This window comes from Dermochelys coriacea, chromosome 14, assembly GCF_009764565.3.
Source record: "Dermochelys coriacea isolate rDerCor1 chromosome 14, rDerCor1.pri.v4, whole genome shotgun sequence".
In the NCBI taxonomy this organism is placed as follows: domain Eukaryota; kingdom Metazoa; phylum Chordata; order Testudines; family Dermochelyidae; genus Dermochelys; species Dermochelys coriacea.
In genome coordinates this window covers 34217140-34234724 of record NC_050081.1, presented here as the reverse complement: position 1 = coordinate 34234724, position 17585 = coordinate 34217140, and the positions used below count along the sequence as shown (strand labels likewise).

Below are 17585 nucleotides of genomic sequence, written 5' to 3'. Positions count from 1 at the left end.
TCACATCCCTGAGTCACATAAGTTTTGGAGCCATAAGTGGTAATGGAGACAGCCTTAGTTTCCTTAATAACCTTTTCTGAGGAACTTTTTCAAAGACTTTTTGAATATCCACATCAATTATGCCAGGGGTTCTCTGTGCCACACTGTACTGACATACTCAATGACATTTAATAGATGAGTGAGACACAAGCCTAGTCTATTCTAGGAATTTATATTGGTATAGCTACGTTTTTCAGGAGTGTGAACCCACCAGGCTAACCCCTGGTATAGACAGTGCTAAGTCAACAGAAGAATCAACCTAGCTACTGACTTTGGGGGAGGTGGATTACCTATGACGATGGGAGAATCCCTCCCCTCAGGGTAGGTAGTGTCTATGCTGAAGCCCCCCAGCAGCCGTGGTGTAGCTGCACTGCTGTAGGGTTTTAAGTGTAGATATACCAGTTTTCTTTTCCAGCTGTGCTAGTTGGACTTTTCCCCATCATTCTCATATAACTGATTTAGAATTCTGTTTTAGTTTTTGTTTCAACCAGTTTCCCAGGTACTGACATAAGGCTCACTGGGCTGTAATTCTCAGAATTACTCCTGTCAAATTTTTAAAGCTGGGTACAACATTCCGAACCCTCTGAATCTCCAGAATAGTAGCTGATTTTAATGAGAGATGCGTATGATTGTTTGCAGCTCAGCCATATCGCTCTGATGTAATTTCAGAACTCTTTGGCGTTTCCCACCTGGCAGGTATCTACACTGCTCTTGGTGGCCGCTGGCTCTTTAACTTATCAGTTGTTCCAATATCTCGTCTTCACACCTCAATCCCTGATATTCATTTCATGAACAGAGCAGCTCAAGGGCAGGTCTCTCCCCAACAATCTCTGTGGCAAAAACTGATGCAAAGAAACCAGTCAGTCTCTCAGCATTGTCCCTACCCTTCCCAATTGCTCCCTTTCCCCCCGTGGATCCAGGGAACCCATCGATTCTCTCACAGGCTTCCTGATTCTGATGGACTGAAATAATTCCCTGGTATTTGTTTTATATCACTGGACGGTCACTCTCCTAATTCCATTTTAGCCTCCTAATTCCCATCATGCACTTCACCCAGTGTACTTTATGCTCCTTTCTAATGGTTTCACAGGGTTAATATTTCCACTTGCTGAGGGTCCCTGTTTGGCTCTAACAACCTCTGGCGCCTGGCCGGGTGGGGTTACTATATTTCTCCCCTTGCTAATTCCTTTGCTGCTCAGGAGGTGCCAGGCTCTGGTTGATGACGTAGCCTCCAGGCTGAGTCTAAGGATTTTAACTTCCCTGCTTTAAAGTCTTTTTGACTCACTTCTCTTCTGCAACATAATGTGAGATGAGGGTGACCAGGCAGCAAGTGTGAAAAATCGGGATAGGGGATGGGTGTAATAGGTGCCTATATAAGAGAAAGCCACAAATATCGGTACTATAAAATAAGTACATCTGGTTACGCCTTGTGGTATTCACAAAAACAACAAGGAGCGAACTCCCTGTTGTTTTTGTGGATACAGACTAACACGGCTACCCCCTGATACTTGACTCTATGTGATATTGACTCATTTCTCTTTGTTTTATTTTTAGACAAACTCCAGGCTGAGCTCAGTAAGTTTCATTCCCCCCAGTATCACCCTTGTCTCACATTGTCTCCAGTTCAGCGTGTTGGTGATCAGGGGAGTTCTCACCCCTCTCTGTGTTTGGTTGCATGGTGGAGAAGTGCCCAGCTCTACGCAGGTACTGTACATACCGCTGATATTTTATCCATGGTGAGACCCACCTTCCCCTGGGAGCTCTGTGCTCCTTTCCCTGCACAGAGCATTTTCCTATGACATTCAATAGGCTAGAGAAAGCAATGTCACTGGGGGCAGATGGAAAGGGGCAGGCAACACACCAGGTTTATTGCAGAGCAGGGACATGCCCCCTTTGGGAAAGGGCTGATTGGTGAGGGAATACTGCCCCCTGGTGTCAGGGTGAAAGTAAGTCTAGGGACTTACCGATACGGGGCTGGCCTGGGGCCAGCTCTGGTCCCTGGAAGGGGCGAGGCCTCAAGCGGAAGGGGTGGGCCTGGGGGTCAGAGCCAGAGCCAGCCCCAGTCCACCCTGTACTGGCAAGTGCCTTCTTCCGCCCCCCCGCCAGGGTAACAGCGGCAGCCGGGGGTTCTGGCAGTGGTTTAAAGGGCCCTGGGTGGTAGCGGCGGCCGGAGCTCTGGGCCCTTTAAATTGTCCTCGGAGCCTGCCGGAGCCTTGGGGGAAGCGGCAGCGGGCCTCCGGGGATGATTTAAAGGGCTCCGCCACCACTATTGCCCTGGGCCCTTTAAATCGCCGCCCCAGCCCCGCCGCCGCTTCCCCAGGGCTCCAGCAGTGGGGCTCTGGCAGCAATTTAAAGGGCCGGGGGCTCCAGCCGCTGCTGGGAGCTGCTGGCCCTTTAAATTGCGCCTGGGGAAGCCGATCCACCCCAGTACAGCGTAACCTAGACTCATGGCAATGCAGGGCTGGAAGGGACCTGGAGAGGTCACCTAGCCCAGCCCCTGGTGCTGGGGCAGGGCCTAGACCATCTCTGGCAGGGGTTTGTCCAATCCGTTCTTACAAATCTCCAGTGACAGGGATCCCGCAGCCTCCCTTGCACCAGGTCCAGAGCTTCACGGCCCTGAGACTTAGAAAGTGTTTCCTCATCTTCAGCCTCAGTCTCTCTTGCTGCCACTTGCACCCATTGCTCCTTGGACAGGCCCTCGCTCTGCCCGCTGTGGGCACTGGGGGTGTCACCAGGTGTGAGCATCGCTGTTATCGCACTGAATGGCTGGGGGCGCTGGGCTGGCTCGGGGGGCAGTGAGGGCAGCTGGGGCCTTTCACTCCCCAGTCACCGATCTCAGCCCAGGCTCAGAGTCTGGCTCCCAGCAAACAGGAGCTCATGTCGTAATTTTTGTTAACGCATCCTCACCAGCCACCTCCGCAGGGAGGCCAAGGCCTGAAGGGGCCACAGGGACGGTTCCTCCCCAGGGAGAGTCTCCAGCCGGTGTCAGGACCGAGCCACGTTGGCAGGACAGTGTGGGGCTCACATGGCCACTGTGACGTCCTCGTACCCTCGATATCAGAGCTCCAGCAGGAGGAGTGTAAACCCCACTTGTACCCCCAGCACTGAACTCACTGACACTGCCCCAAGGCCCCCTCTCCTCCCGGGGTTTGGGGGGGAATAAATGGCACTGGAAGAGAGGGGCCAGGAGACCATGGCCCCATCACTTTTATTGATAGGAGGGCTAGGTCTCCCACTTTTTACCGGCTGTAAGGGCGAGTGATGGGGGCGGGAAGGGGCAGAGAGGAGCGACCATGGGGGCAGGGTGTTGGGGGGAAGGGGCGGTGTGGGGGCGGGGTCTTGAGAAGAGGCAGTGTGAGGGCCATGGCTCAGGGAGAAGGGGCTGTGTGAGCGCAGGGAGTTGGGGAGAAGGGGTGGTGCGAGGGCAGGAGCTCCAGGAGAAGGACCCACACGGGACGGCGGGGCAATGGTGGCCCCTCTACTTTTAGGGAATTTCCATCACTCCTGGGGAAAGTACCATCCCGGATCCTGATCCACAGGCACACCTGTGTACAGAGCTCTCCAGATGGAGACACTTTCTCACTGACCCAGGAATCGGTGCTGGGAGGCCCCACTGCCCAGAAGGCCAAGGGCTCTCGCTCCCCTGCCCTGGGGGTGAAGGGAGGGGCCCTGGAGCTGCTGTTCCCTGTCCCAGGAATGGGGTGAAGGGGACATGGACACAGACAATCTAACCGCTTGCGCTGTGAGGGTCAGACCTGGCTCCACGCTGGGCTTCAGAGCCTGAGCTCCAGCCTGAGCCTGAACGTCTACACGGCTATTTTTAGTGCCAAAGAGGGAGCCCCACAAGCCTGAATCCGTCCACCCTGTTCGGAGACTCCCTGCCACGAGCTGTGCACATGAACCCAGAGTGTGTCCAGAGTCTGGGTCTGAAAGTTCCCAGCGCGTCTGATCCAGGGCTGGTTAATGAGAGCGAGGGGGGTGGCTGGCGCAGTCGTTAGATGGAGACACCGGAGCCCCTGGGGCTCTGGGATGGTCTCTGTGACCATTATCTGCTCTGGGAGATGCCCAGGTGCAGCTGCAGAGGGTCTGTGCTGCTAGCATCATCCATGGGACAATCCCTCTGGGCAGAGTTCAGGCTGATTTGTGGGGGTCTCCATTTTCAGCCTGATTTTGGGGGCGAGATCAGGGGCTCAGGGGGAATTTTTTTATCCAGGGCAAATTAAAAATAGCAGCTCTGGAGTGTTTCATAGCTGATTTCCTGAGTCTGACCTGCGCGTAACTGCGTTTCTGGGGATGTTGACAATCACTCACAGCAAGTCACTGGGATTTGGGCTCCTAAGTTGCTGGGACACGTTTGAAATGGAGCTGGGTGTAATTTTGGGGGCAAATAGTTTATTTGCTGAAAAATTATATTTTGGGTCAACAGAAACTATTCGTGAATCCATGTTGAGTTTGCTGACTAGTTTCAATTAACGGAAAGGAGCCGCTGATTCCTTTCTAGCCTTTAGCCCAGTGGCTGGGATCTCAGAGGGGAGCTGCAGGTTCTGCCCCACCCGCCCCCAGGGGACGCCATGAGGGCTTGAACTGCTGGGCTCTGGGGGTCTGATGACGTCTCCCTGTGTCTAAACACTGCCATGGGCACTGGGCCAGAGCGTGGCAGCGAGACTGACTCTGCAGCCCAGTGTATCCGGCCCTGACCTGGGAGACCCAGAGTCCAGCTCCCCTGCTCTAGTGACCCTGTAATTATTGATCCATAACCCCAGTGACGGGAGGGGTTAAGGCCCCTGGCACACCAGTGTCTCAGGCCATGTCTGCCGGGGTTTCCTTGACCGGTGCAAACCCCCAGGGCAGACTTGTTGTGCGGATGTGAACTGGGACTGGCGCCTGGTGCAGCTTCTCCCAGATGGAGGGGGCAGTAAGTGGGGAAATGCCCCCTCCCCTCCCCACTGCCCTGGCCTCATTAGCAACAGCCTATTAGTATGCATTTACACCACCCCAGAATCCTCCACTGCACTGCCGCCCCAGTGAGCCCAACCCAGACCACTGCCCCATGGCGGATGGGCTGGGCCAGGAGAGGGGAGGGGCTGGCTGTGGGGTTTGCCTGGCAGGAAGGTGGTGCCCGTGGGATTCACCAGCATGGAGAGTCCCAGCTGCACCCCCTGGGGCAGGGCTGCACCCCCAGTGTGTGTGGGGATGGCACCAACCTGCTCTTAGCAAGAAACCAACCACACATGACCCCAAAGCAAGAGAGATTCCCTGGGGCCTGCCTCTCCCTCACCCCTCTGGCTCCTGCCCCTTCCTTACCCTTTTCTCACCCCTGTGCCCACCTGGACCCTGCCTCTATTCTGACGCCTCCTCCTTGCCCCTCCCCTTCCCACCCACTTTCTGCTTCCCTAGGTCCATCTGCCCCCCCACTTTGCCTCCCTGGCATGTGCCCCTGCCTTCCACCCACCTCTACCCCACCAGAAACCCCCCTCCCCCTGCCCTCCTGGCACCTTCCCCTCTCCCCCAAACATCCTCTGCACCCTGGAGTCCACCCATCACTTCACACCCCCGCTATGTCCTGGCATCCACCTTTCCCCTTTCCCGCCTCTGCTGCCACGTCTCCCACCCCTTCCCTCACTGCCATCTGCTTCCCTGGTGCCTGCCACTTCCCTCACCCCCTCTGCCCCCCGATGGCCGTCCCACCCCTCACCCTCTTCTGCTGTCCTGGCTTCTGCCCTTCTTACTCCCCTCAGCCCTCCTGGCACCTGCCTCTCTCCCCATCCTGTCTGACCCCTGCCACGCACCCCTTCCCTCACCCCTCTGTGCCCACCCCTCCTCTAGCCCCACTCTGACCCCCTGGCACCTGCCTCTCCCCAATGCCGTCTCCTGACACCTCCCTCTACCCACCTGCCCCTGCCTCTCTCCTCGCCCCTCTCTGCCCCCTGGTGCTTGTCCTTCCCCTCCTCTGCCCTCCCTGCGTCTGCCCTTCTGCTCCACCCCCTCAATCCCCCTGGCACCTACCCTTTCCCTTACCCCCCGCACCTTTATGGTGCTGACCCCTTCCCTCCTTCCCCCTGACCCCCAACACCTGACCCTCCCCTTGTCCCCTTCCTCCCTGGTGCCTACCCCCTCACCACCCTCTGCCCCACTGACCCCACTCTCCTCTCGCCCCTCTGCCACCATCATCCATGCCACCTTCTCTTTATTTCTCACCTCTGCCCCTCCCCTTGGCCTCTGGCTCCATGACACCTGCACCCCTCAGCACCCCTCTAGTCCCCTTGTGCCAGCTCCTCTTCTGCCCCAAGTCCCAGCTCTCCCCTTGCCCCATCTGCCTCCCTGGTGCCTGTCATTTCCTTTGCCCCCTCTGCCTGCCTGGTGCAAGTCCTTTCCCTTAGCCCCCTTTGGACCCCTGGTCTCTGCCCCTCCCCTCACCTCAGCATTGTCCTGCCCCTCCCCTCATCGTCTTCTAATCTCTGGGTCCCACCCCTCCCTTCATCCTCCCTCTGCCCCCCTGGTGCCCACATCTCCCTTCACACTCCTCTGCCCCCCTAGGTCCTGCCCTTCTCTACACCCCTCTCTCTGCCCCCCTTCTGCTCACCTGCTCCCTCAACCCCCATTCTGCCCCCTGGCACCAGAGCCTGCCCATTCGCTACCCCCCATGGTTCCACCTCCCCACTCCTCATCATCTCACCCCCCGGCAGCTCCCCCTCCCCTTGATTTCCCCTGCCCCCTACTCCTGTCATCTGCCCCTCCCCTTTCCTCTCCCCTCCCCTGCCCCCACTGACACCTTCCCACCCCTCCCCCGCTGCTCCTGCCCTTTCCCCCCATGGTCTCCTCACAGGCAGAGGGGCCCTGACTCCCCTCAGGCGACAACCCCCCTGCCCCCCCCCCCCCAGCGATGAGCGGGGACGCAGGTTAATTTCCCTTCGAGCCCAGCGACCCGGCCCGGCCCTGACTCGGTGACTCTCTCCCCAGCGGACGTGACCCTGGATCCAGACACGGCAAATCCCTGGCTCGTCCTGTCTGAGGATCGGAAACGTGTGAGCCGGGGAGACACACGCCAGGATCGGCCCGACAACCCCGAGAGATTCGATGGTTACCTCTGTGTCCTGGGCGCGGAGCGGTTCGCGGGCGGGAGGCGTTACTGGGAGGTGGGGGTGGGAGACGAGACGGGCTGGGACCTGGGGGTCTGTAGGGAATCCGTGCGCAGGAAGGGGGGGGTCACACACACACCGGAGGCTGGATACTGGGCGGTGCGGCTCAGGGACGGGGGTTACAAGACCCCCCCCCCCCGACCCCCCTCCCCGTGAGCGTCCGGCCCGGCCGGGTGGGGATTTTCCTGGACTACGAGGCGGGCGAGGTCTCGTTTTACAATGTGACTGACGGGTCCCAGCTCTTCCCCTTCACCGGCACCTTCTCCGGGACGCTCCGCCCTTGTTTCTATCCCGGTCCCAACGCCGGGGGTACAAACGCGGCTCCGCTGATCATCGGCCCGGCGCCGGCCCCGGCCGGGGGGAATCTCGGTCCCTGACACCGGCCCCGCGGCTCCTCCCGCCCCCCAGTGGCGGGGGCCGGTTCCTGCAGCTGCCGGAGTTTTTGCGCTGAGCGGACGCTGCCAGTTTCCCTTTTCCGCTGGAGGGTCCCGTGAAAAACCGGACACTTGGCAACCCCCAGCCCTCACCTTCCCCGTCCCCTGTCCCGGGGCAGCAGTGGTGGGGGACGGGGTCATTCACTCCTGCCACAATTTTCTAGCCCCTGTGAAATCTCAGTGTAAAATAGGAAAGACAAAAGATTATTCTAATTTAGAAAATTATATTGTAACACGGTGTAAATACAAGAATATTTTAATTTACATTTCAACAGTATTTCAGAAAGAAGCATCTAAACATAGTTTTAGAAATGGAATTATTTACACTTATTTTTTGATTCTTCCCTCAAATCTGTTTTGAAGTTTAACTTCTCTAAATAACATCATTTGTATTTCAGCTGTGGAATTTCAAGAAATCGAAAATATTTGTCTTAACAAAATAAACTATTAAATTGTCAGACGGGGTTGTTCAGTTACAATGTCCGTGTGTCATAAACATCACAACTACACACACATGCAACTGCTCCCTCTCTCTCTCTCTCTCCTCCCCCCCTTTATTGTCTTGACTGGTTCCCTCTGCAAGGCAGGGCACATACACCCACCTCCTGCACTACAACTTTGAAAATTAATAGCTTACAAATGATAGAATTAATTAAGCAATATATTTAAATTAACTCATACAGGATTATATAATATTCTTTGAAGTTCTGTCAACATTAATTCACTTTCTAGCTGCATATAATCGGTAATCAAGATATGACCCCTCCTTTCTTTTTCTCACAAAACACGGTCCCCAACCTCAAATGCTATTTTCTTAGATACCAGGGGTCGGCAACCTTTCAGAAGTAGTGTGCTGAGTCTTCATTTAGTCACTCTAATGTAAGGTTTTGCGTGCCAGTAATACATTTTAACATTTTTAGGAGGTCCCTTTCTATAAGTCAATAATATGTAACTAAACTATTGTTGTATGTAAAGTAAATAAGGTTTTTTAAATGTTTAAGAAGCTTCATTTAAAATTAAATTAAAATGCAGAGCCCCCCGGGCAGGTGGCCAGGACCCGGGCAGTGTGAGTGCCACTGAAAATCAGCTCGCGTGCTGCGTTTGGCACAAGTGCCATTGGTTGCCTACCCCTGCTATATACAAAAATGTCTTCTACAATCTCATTTTTTTTGGTTTATTTTTCTTTAGAAATATTATTTGCAGGAAATGTACTGTCAGTGTCCACTGTTGATTTCAAAGTACTGTCAGGCTTTCCATGTTCTTGGTTATAAGGACACACCAAATGTAGTTTAATAAAGAAATAGAGAAGAGGTTGTGTTCCTTTACTGAATCATCACAAATTAACTTAATTTGTAGTAAAGATGCTGACACTTAATGACACCTAACATGAAATTTGGTGAAGTTTTATTGGGAGACCTTTCTTCTCAGCCATAAATCAGTCAAAAGGGTGATATTTTTGTCATCATGTGAGGTTTAGAGTACAAAGAAAATAAAAAGAAAAGGAGTACTTGTGGCACCTTAGAGACTAACAAATTTATTTGAGCATAAGCTTTCATGAGCTACAGCTCACTTCATCGGATGCAAGTGAGCTGTAGCTCACGAAAGCTTATGCTCAAATAAATTTGTTAGTCTCTAAGGTGCCACAAGTACTCCTTTTCTTTTTGCGAATACAGACTAACATGGCTACTACTCTGAAACCTGTCAAAAGAAAATAAAGCTGCTCCAGGAAATTCATCACAGTTCCTCTGGGTTCTGTCCACCACCTTCTGGAATGGTCTGTAAAAATAGTGACCAATTGGTCCAATTCCTTGATATTAGCGATTGAACCTAATTTCTTGAAGAGCTGGCTGAGCAGAGTATGAGAGGAGGCACATCACTCTCACAGATTTTGGGAGACAGGCCAGTACTTGCTTACACACAGCCCCCCAACCTGAAGCAACTACTCACCAGCAACCACACACCACACAACAAAAACACTAACCCAGGAACCTATCCTTGCTACAAAGCCTGTTGCCAACTGTGTCCATATATCTGTTCAGGGGCCTAATCACATCAGCCACGCTATCAGAGGCTCGTTCACCTGCACATCTACCAATCTGATATATGCCATCATGTGCCAGCAATGCCCCTCTGCCATGAACATTGGCCAAACCAGATAGTGTCTACATAAAAGAATAAATGGACACAAATCAGATGTCAAGAATTATAACATTCAAAAACCAGTTGGAGAACACTTCAATCTCTCTGGTCCCTCGATTACAGACCTAAAAGTCACAATTCTTCAACAAAAAAACTTCAAAAACAGACTCCAATGAAAGACTGCTGAATTGAAATTAATTTGCAAACTGGACACTATTAAATTAGGGGTGAATAAAGACTGGGAATGGATGTGTCATTACACAAAGTAAACCTATTTCCCCACACACAAACACACTATTCCTCACACGTTCTTGTCAACTGCTGGAAATGGCCCACCTTGATTATCACTATAAAAGGTTTTTTTTCTCTCCTGCTGGTAATATCTCACCTTACCTGATCACTCTCATTACAGTGTGTATGGTAACACCCATTGTTTCATGTTCTCTGTGTATATAAAATCTCCCCACTGTATTTTCCACTGCATGCATCTAATGAAGTGAGCTGTAGCTCACGAAAGCTTATGCTCACATAAAATTTGTTAGTCTCTAAAGTGCCACAAGTACTCCTTTTCTTTTCACTAGCTTGTGTTTCTCTTAACACCCCAGCTCCTGGAATCCTGTGATCACGTGACAATCTCAGCTCTCACTTTAACAAAGGTCAGTTTCTTTCTCTCATGGCTCAGTAGAAAAAGTTGAGAATGTGACCAGAGTGAATCATGAACAGTCAGAAACAAACAAAAACTCCAGAATGTAATTTTTTAGAAGAAAAACCCTCATGTTTCCTTCAGCCAACCTCAAGATTTTTGATTACATGGTGCTGGCTGTACTGCCTTTGCAGTGATCAATTTGTTTTCAGGCCTCTTGTCTCCAGCAAACGCTCTAAGGACCTAAATATAAAAATGAACATTTTAATTTATCTCTTTACTTCACCCTTACTCCAAGGGGGCCTGTGCTCATTTGCTGCTTTGGCCCACAGCTGGGCTCCCTGTGCTTTCCCACACTTTGCCCTCTCTTTCTATTAATTGTGCTATTTTAGATAAATGATGGCACTAAATTAGGGGGTTTTCCAGGGGTAGCAGATAGAAATTTAAGGCCTGAGTTCTCAGTGGCACAGGATTGCCAACCCCAAACATTTGAAAATCATGAGTCAGAACCCCCAAAATGATGCAATTGCTTTTACGAGACATAAAAATAAAAATGATAATAAATGTTGAGTTTTTTTTGATTTGCCTTCTGGCTTCTCAGCCCTTTAAGCTGCACTGAGATCACATTTTTATCGTTTTTTTCTGCAACCAAGAGAACCAGAAACTTCCTTTGTTTAGGAAACAAAAGCCAAGAGTCTCACCTCGTCACATGCTTCCAGGAGTTGGGGCTTTAACTAACACACCAAACAGCAGGCAAAACCATGCTCTGAAGTGTCCCTAGTCTCTGTTTGCTATAAGCTGGGAATGGGTGACAAGGGACGGATCACTTGATGATTGCCTGTTCTGTTCATTCCCTCTGAAGCACCTGGCATTGGCCACTGTCAGAAGACAGGATACTGGGCTAGAATGGCCTATCAGTCTGACCCAGTCTGGCCATTCTTATGTTCATGAGACTCGTTATAAAATCATGAATGTTGGCAAGACTTTTAACACTGGGTCTCCTTTACACTGAGACAGAGCTGTCTTAGTGTATGTCAGAATCAGGCCTTTGAAACATTGATTCCAGCTTAACCAAATTTTTGGCCTGTGAATTGAATATCCCTAGACTTGGAAGCATTAGATTTTATGAGTAGATGTCATGATTTCACTGTACACACACAAGCCATGGAAAAACATTTCCACTGATAATAACTGATAATAATTTACAAATAGGCACAGTAAGGAAAATGCTGCTTGAGAACTTACTAGAGTTTGATTTAAGGAGCTTTACTTCATATGTTTTGACATGTGATGTTGACAATTTGTGTTTTAACAGTTATGCTTTTTAACTTTTTTAATCTCCGTGTCCACTGTCATAAAATAATTATTGTCTGAGTAAAATATTGTCTGACCCCTGCCCCCAATTTCCCACAACTGTGAATAATAATATTGACAAAAATTGAAACTGTGACAGTTTAAATAGATAAATACAAACAAATTCCTACAAATAAATATTAATCTTATCTGTCAAAATTACATATTAAACCAAATGAATTCTGCCAAGCCTAAATATCACTCCTTAAACACGCAGTTCTGTGAGCTAATCAGGACAGGGGGATGCTGATGTCCATGTGAAGCCCTAGTGGCCCCCTCCCCCGCCACACCAACAGAGGGGGCTGATTGCAGGATCGGAGCCTTTTTGGGACATTTCTCACCAAAGCTTCCAAGGTTGGAATGCTACCAGTGATCTGGCTCCAGCTCAGCAAAAAGCCTGAGCCCTGGTCTACACTAGGCGTTGCGGTCGAATTTAGCAGCATTAAATCGATGTAACCCTACGCCCATCCACATGATGAAGCCCTTTTTTTTCAATTTAAAGGGCTCTTAAAATTGATTTCCTTACTCCACCCCCGACAAGGGGATTAGCGCTGAAATTGGTTTTTCTGGGTCGAATTTGGGGTACTGTGGACGCAATTAGATGGTATTGGCTTCCAGGACCTATCCCAGAGTGCTCCATTGTGACCGCTCTGGACAGCACTCTCAACTCAAATGCACTGATCAGGTAGACAGGAAAAGGCCCACGAACTTTTGAATTTCAATTTTGTTTGGCCAGTGTGGCAAGCTGCAGGTGACCATGCAGAACTCATCAGCAGAGGTGACCATGCAGAGCTCATCAGCAGAGGTGACCATAATGGAGTCCCAGAATCTCAAAAGAGCTCCAGCATGGACCAAACGGGAGGTACGGGATCTGATCGCTGTATGGGGAGAGGAATCCGTGCTATCAGAACAACGTTCCAGTTTTCGAAATGCCAAAACATTTGTGAAAATCTCCCAGGGCATGAAGGACAGAGGCCATAACAGGGACCTGAAGCAGTGCCGCGTGAAACTTAAGGAGCTGAGGCAAGCCTACCAGAAAACCAGAGAGGCGAACGGCCGCTCCGGGTCAGAGCCCCAAACATGCTGCTTCTATGATGAGCTGCATGCCTTTTTAGGGGGTTCAGCCACCACTACCCCAGCTGTGTTGTTTGACTCCTTCAATGGAGATGGAGGCAACACGGAAGCAGGTTTTGGGGATGAAGAAGATGAGGAGGAGGAGGCTGTAGATAGCTCATAGCAAACAAGCGGAGAAACCGGTTTTCCTGACAGCCAGGAACTGTTTCTCACCCTGGACCTGGAGCCAGTATCCCCCGAACCCACCCAAGGCTGCCTCCCCGACCCACCAGGAGGAGAAGGGATCTCTGGTGAGTGTACCTTTTACAATACTATACAAGGTTTAAAAGCCAGCATGTTTAATGATTAATTTGCCCTGGCATTCGTGGGTCTCCTGGATATACTCCCAAAGCCTTTACAAAAAGTTTCTGGGGAGGGCAGCCTTATTCCATCCACCATGGTAGGACACTTTACCACTCCAGGCCAGTAGCACGTACTCGGGAATCACTGTAGAACAAAGCATTGCAGTGTATGTTTGCTGGTGTTCAAACAACACCCGTTCTTTATCTCTCTGTGTTATCCTCAGGAGAGTGATATCATTCATGGTCACCTGGTTGAAATAGGGTGGGACATTCAGAGGTGCCCGTTCCTGCTGGGCTGTTTGCCTATGGCTGAACAGAAATGTTCCCCGCTGTTAGCCATGCGGGGGGGGGGGGAGGCAAAATGCGACCTTGTAACGAAAGCACGTGCTTTGTATGTAATGTTAACAGCAAGGTTTACCGTGAAAGAGTGTACCCATTGTTCTATAAAAATGTATCTTTTTAAATACCACTGTCCCTTTTTTTTTCTCCACCAGCTGCATGTGTTTCAAGGATCACAGGATCTTCTCTTTCCCAGAGGCTAGCGAAGATTAGAAGGCAAAAAAAACGCACTCGCGATGAAATGTTCTCTGAGCTCATGCTGTCCTCCCACACTGACAGAGCACAGACAAATGCATGGAGGCAGACAATGTCAGAGTGCAGGAAAGCACAAAATAACCGGGAGGAGAGGTGGCGGGCTGAAGAGAGTAAGTGGTGGGCTGAAGAGAGGGCTGAAGCTGAAAGGTGGCAGCAGCATGATGAGAGGAGGCAGGATGCAATGCTGAGGCTGCTGGAGGATCAAACTAATATGCTCCAGCGTATGGTTGAGCTGCAGGAAAGGCAGCAGGAGCACAGACCGCAGCTACAGTCCCTGTGTAACCAACCGCCCTCCTCCCCAAGTTCCATAGCCTCCTCACCCAGACGCCCAAGAATGCGGTGGGGGGCCTCCGGCCACCCAGCCACTGCGCCCCAGAGGATTGCCCAAGTAACAGAAGGCTGGCATTCAATAAGTTTTAAATTTTTAAAGTGCTCTGTGGCCTTGTCCTTCCCTCCTCCACCACCCCTCCTGGGCTACCTTGGTAATTATCCCCCTATTTATGTGATGAATTAATAAAGAATGCATGAATGTGAAGCAACCAATGACTTTATTGCCTCTGCAAGCGGTGATCGAAGGGAGGTGGGGAGGGAGGTTAGCTTACAGGGAAGTAGAATGAACCAAGGGGTGGGGGATTTCATCAAGGAGAAACAAACAGAATTCCACACTGTAGCCTGGCCAGTCATGAAACTGGTTTTCAAAGCTTCTCTGATGCGCACCGCACCCTCCTGTGCTCTTCTAACCGTCCTGGTGTCTGGCTGTGCGTAACCAGCAGCCGGGCGATTTCCCTCAACCTCCCACCCCGCCATAAATGTCTCCCCCTTACTCTCACAGATATTGTGGAGCACACAGCAAGCAGTAATAACAGTGGGAATATTGGTTTCGCTGAGGTCTAACCGAGTCAGTAAACTGCGCCAGCGCGCTTTTAAACATCCAAATGTACATTCTACCACCATTCTGCACTTGCTCAGCCTGTAGTTGAACAGCTCCTGACTACTCTCCAGGCTGCCTATGTATGGCTTCATGAGCCATGGCATGAAGGGGTAGGCTGGGTCCCCAAGGATAACTATAGGCATTTCAATATCCCCAATGGTTATTTTCTGGTCTGGGAAGAAAGTCCCTTCCTGCAGCTTTTGAAACAGACCAGAGTTCCTGAAGATGCAAGCGTCATGTACCTTTCCCAGCCATCCCATGTTGATGTTGGTGAAACGTCCCTTGTGATCCACCAGTGCTTGCAGCACTATTGAAAAGTACCCCTTGCGGTTTATGTACTCGCTGGCTTGGTGCTCCGGTGCCAAGATAGGGATATGGGTTCCGTCTATGGCCCCGCCACAGTTAGGGAATCCCATTGCAGCAAAGCCATCCACTATGACCTGCACATTTCCCAGGGTCACTACCCTTGATATCAGCAGATCTTTGATTGCGTTGGCTACTTGCATCACAGCAGCCCCCCCAGTAGATTTGCCCACTCCAAATTGATTCCCGACTGACTGGTAGCTGTCTGGTGTTACAAGCTTCCACAGGGCTATTGCCACTCGCTTCTCAACTGTTAGGGCTGCTCTCATCTTGGTATTCTTGTGCCTCAGGGCAGGGGAAAGCAAGTCACAAAGTTCCATGAAAGTGCCCTTATACATGAGAAAGTTTCGCAGCCACTGGGAATCATCCCAGACCTGCAACACTATGAGGTCCCACCAGTCTGTGCTTGTTTCCCGAGCCCAGAATCGGCTTTCACCACATGAACCTGCCCCATTAGCACCATGATGCCCACATTGGCAGGGCCCGTGCATTGAGAGAAGTCTGTGTCCATGTACTCATCACTCTCGTCACCGCGCTGATGTTGCCTACTCGCCCAGTTTCACTTTGCCGGGTTCTGGTGCTGCAGATACTGCTGGATAATGCATGTGGTGTTTAATGTGCTCCTAATTGCCAAAGTGACCTGAGCAGGCTCCATGCTTGCCGTGGTATGGCGTCTGCATAGAAAAAAGACACGGAACGATTGTCTGCTGTTGCCCTGACGGAGGGAGGGGCGATTGACGACATGGCTTACAGGAAATTAAAATCAACAAAGGGGGTGGCTTTGCGAGAAGTTGAATGGCCGCTTCAAGGATAGAACTCAAAACCTCAAGGATAGAACTCATACCTGGGTTTAGTAGGCTGCTGATTTCACCGAGGGAGGGAGGGAGGAGAAAATGAATACAAAACAAATCTGGTCTATTCTTGTTTTGAGCCACTTCATCTATCTTTATACATCATAATGGCAGCAGACTGTGCAGTACGACCGCTAGCCATCGTCACCTCCTGGGTGCTTGGCAGAAGATGGTGCAGTATGACTACTGGCCATCGTCTTCTGCTGGCTGCAAATTAAAAGACAATGCACTGCCAGTAGGACTCAATCGCCATGAGACGAAACAAGGGAAATGACCTTGCTGAGTCATTCCCATGTTTGCCCAGGCGCCCGGTTAAAAGAGCAACCAGGACTACATTGATGATGGCTACCAGTCATACTGCACTGTCTGCTGCCAAAAGGCAATAAACTGCTGCAGTGTAGCAATGCAGTACCATCTCCGCCAGCACCCAGGAGACATACAGTGATGGTTAGCTGAGCAGGCTCCATGCTTGCCGTGGTATGGCGTCTGCACAGGTAACTCAAGAAAAAAGGTGCAAAACAATTGTCTGCCCTTGCTTTTACGGAGGGAGGGAGGGAACGGGGGCCTGACGATATGTACCCAGAACCGCCCGCGACAATGTTTTAGCCCCATCAGGCACTGGGATTTCTACCCAGAATTCAAATGGGTGGTGGAGACTGCGGGAACTGTGGGATAGCTACCCACAGTGCAAAGCTCCGGAAGTCGACTGTTGCCTCGGTACTGTGGACACAGTCCGCTGACTACATGCACTTAGAGCGTTTGTGTGGGGACACACACACTCGACTGTATAAAAGTGCTTTCTACAAAACCGACTTCTATAAATTTGACCTAATTTCGTAGTGTAGACATACCCTGTCAGTTCCAGGAAGGGAAACACCCAGTTGCTGCTGCTGCTGCTGCTGCAGGCGGGGCATATTTCTGAGCTCAGGAAAGTGAAACTACCCCTGTTCCATTGCCCAGAGCGAGCCATGGCTGCAGCGAGCCCCGTGGAAAGTCTCCAGGAGGCAGCGACATGTCCTGTCTGTCTGGAGTCTTTCACACACCCTGTCACTCTGGAGTGTGGGCACAATTTCTGCCGAGCCTGCATCGGCCAGTGCTGGGAGGGACCCGACGCAGCTGCCTCCTGCTCTCAGTGCAGAGAAACCTCAGGCCCAACAGGCAGCTGGGAAACATGGTAGAAATCGCCAAGCGGCTGAATTTACAGGCAACGAAGGGGGCAGGAGGAGAGAGGGTGTGAGGGAGACTCTGAAACTGTTCTGTGAAGAGGATCAAACTTCTGTCTGTCTGGTTTGCCATCTGTCCCGGGCTCACAGAGCTCACAGGGTGGTTCCCATAGAGGAGGCTGCCCTGAAGTACAAGGGAATTGCTGTCAAGTTTAATGGGTAATAACTTTGGATTTTAATTACAGGCTGATTTCACTGGAAGTTGGCTGTCACAGGTGTGACGCATCACTCAGCTCTGTAAAGCCGTCATTGTACGGGAGATGCTATAACAAAATGAATGATCTGGCAGTGTGGCCACAGAATCAGAATATCAAGTCTTAAAAGATATCTGCTGTGGGAAACTTTTCTTTGAGATTCTGAATGCTTTTCAAACCCAGCTTCCACAGCTGAAAGAAGGGGACTTTTTACACAACGGGGGGTGTTAACAATCAGTGAGGTTTAAATCACAAGAGCAGCAGGCC

The 17585-nt window shown here is 51.0% G+C and overlaps 8 protein-coding genes across 11 annotated transcripts in view; 5 read left to right on the top strand and 3 right to left on the bottom strand.

Annotated features, from left to right (window-relative positions):
* The window catches only part of LOC119843336 (butyrophilin subfamily 1 member A1-like), a 1931986-nt gene that overhangs the window by 881741 nt on the left and 1032660 nt on the right, over window positions 1-17585 (bottom strand). The gene's annotated exons all lie outside the window — the stretch shown is intronic.
* The window catches only part of LOC119843287 (zinc finger protein 850-like), a 1467609-nt gene that overhangs the window by 1008107 nt on the left and 441917 nt on the right, over window positions 1-17585 (top strand). The window lies entirely within an intron of this gene.
* LOC119843319 (zinc finger protein RFP-like) overlaps window positions 1-17585 on the top strand; it is a 555398-nt gene that overhangs the window by 171329 nt on the left and 366484 nt on the right. The gene's annotated exons all lie outside the window — the stretch shown is intronic.
* Window positions 1-17585, bottom strand: part of LOC119843341 (E3 ubiquitin-protein ligase TRIM7-like) — a 430179-nt gene that overhangs the window by 191313 nt on the left and 221281 nt on the right. The gene's annotated exons all lie outside the window — the stretch shown is intronic.
* The window catches only part of LOC119843274 (zinc finger protein 850-like), a 1382451-nt gene that overhangs the window by 1220743 nt on the left and 144123 nt on the right, over window positions 1-17585 (bottom strand). The window lies entirely within an intron of this gene.
* The window catches only part of LOC119843356 (zinc finger protein RFP-like), a 1128717-nt gene that overhangs the window by 984205 nt on the left and 126927 nt on the right, over window positions 1-17585 (top strand). The gene's annotated exons all lie outside the window — the stretch shown is intronic.
* LOC119843308 (butyrophilin subfamily 1 member A1-like) overlaps window positions 1-17585 on the top strand; it is a 910188-nt gene that overhangs the window by 784438 nt on the left and 108165 nt on the right. The window contains exons 6-7 of one of the 4 annotated variants that reach the window (XM_043496801.1): window positions 1594-1614; window positions 1717-1743. The exons of the other annotated variants lie outside the window; for them this stretch is intronic. Coding sequence (XP_043352736.1) covers window positions 1594-1614; window positions 1717-1743 — 48 coding nt within the window. The remainder of the gene's footprint in view (window positions 1-1593; window positions 1615-1716; window positions 1744-17585) is intronic. 4 annotated transcript variants of the gene reach the window in all.
* Window positions 1-17585, top strand: part of LOC119843334 (E3 ubiquitin-protein ligase TRIM39-like) — a 707078-nt gene that overhangs the window by 681265 nt on the left and 8228 nt on the right. Inside the window, 1 exon segment of the mRNA XM_043497168.1 lies at window positions 17140-17260. Coding sequence (XP_043353103.1) covers window positions 17140-17260 — 121 coding nt within the window.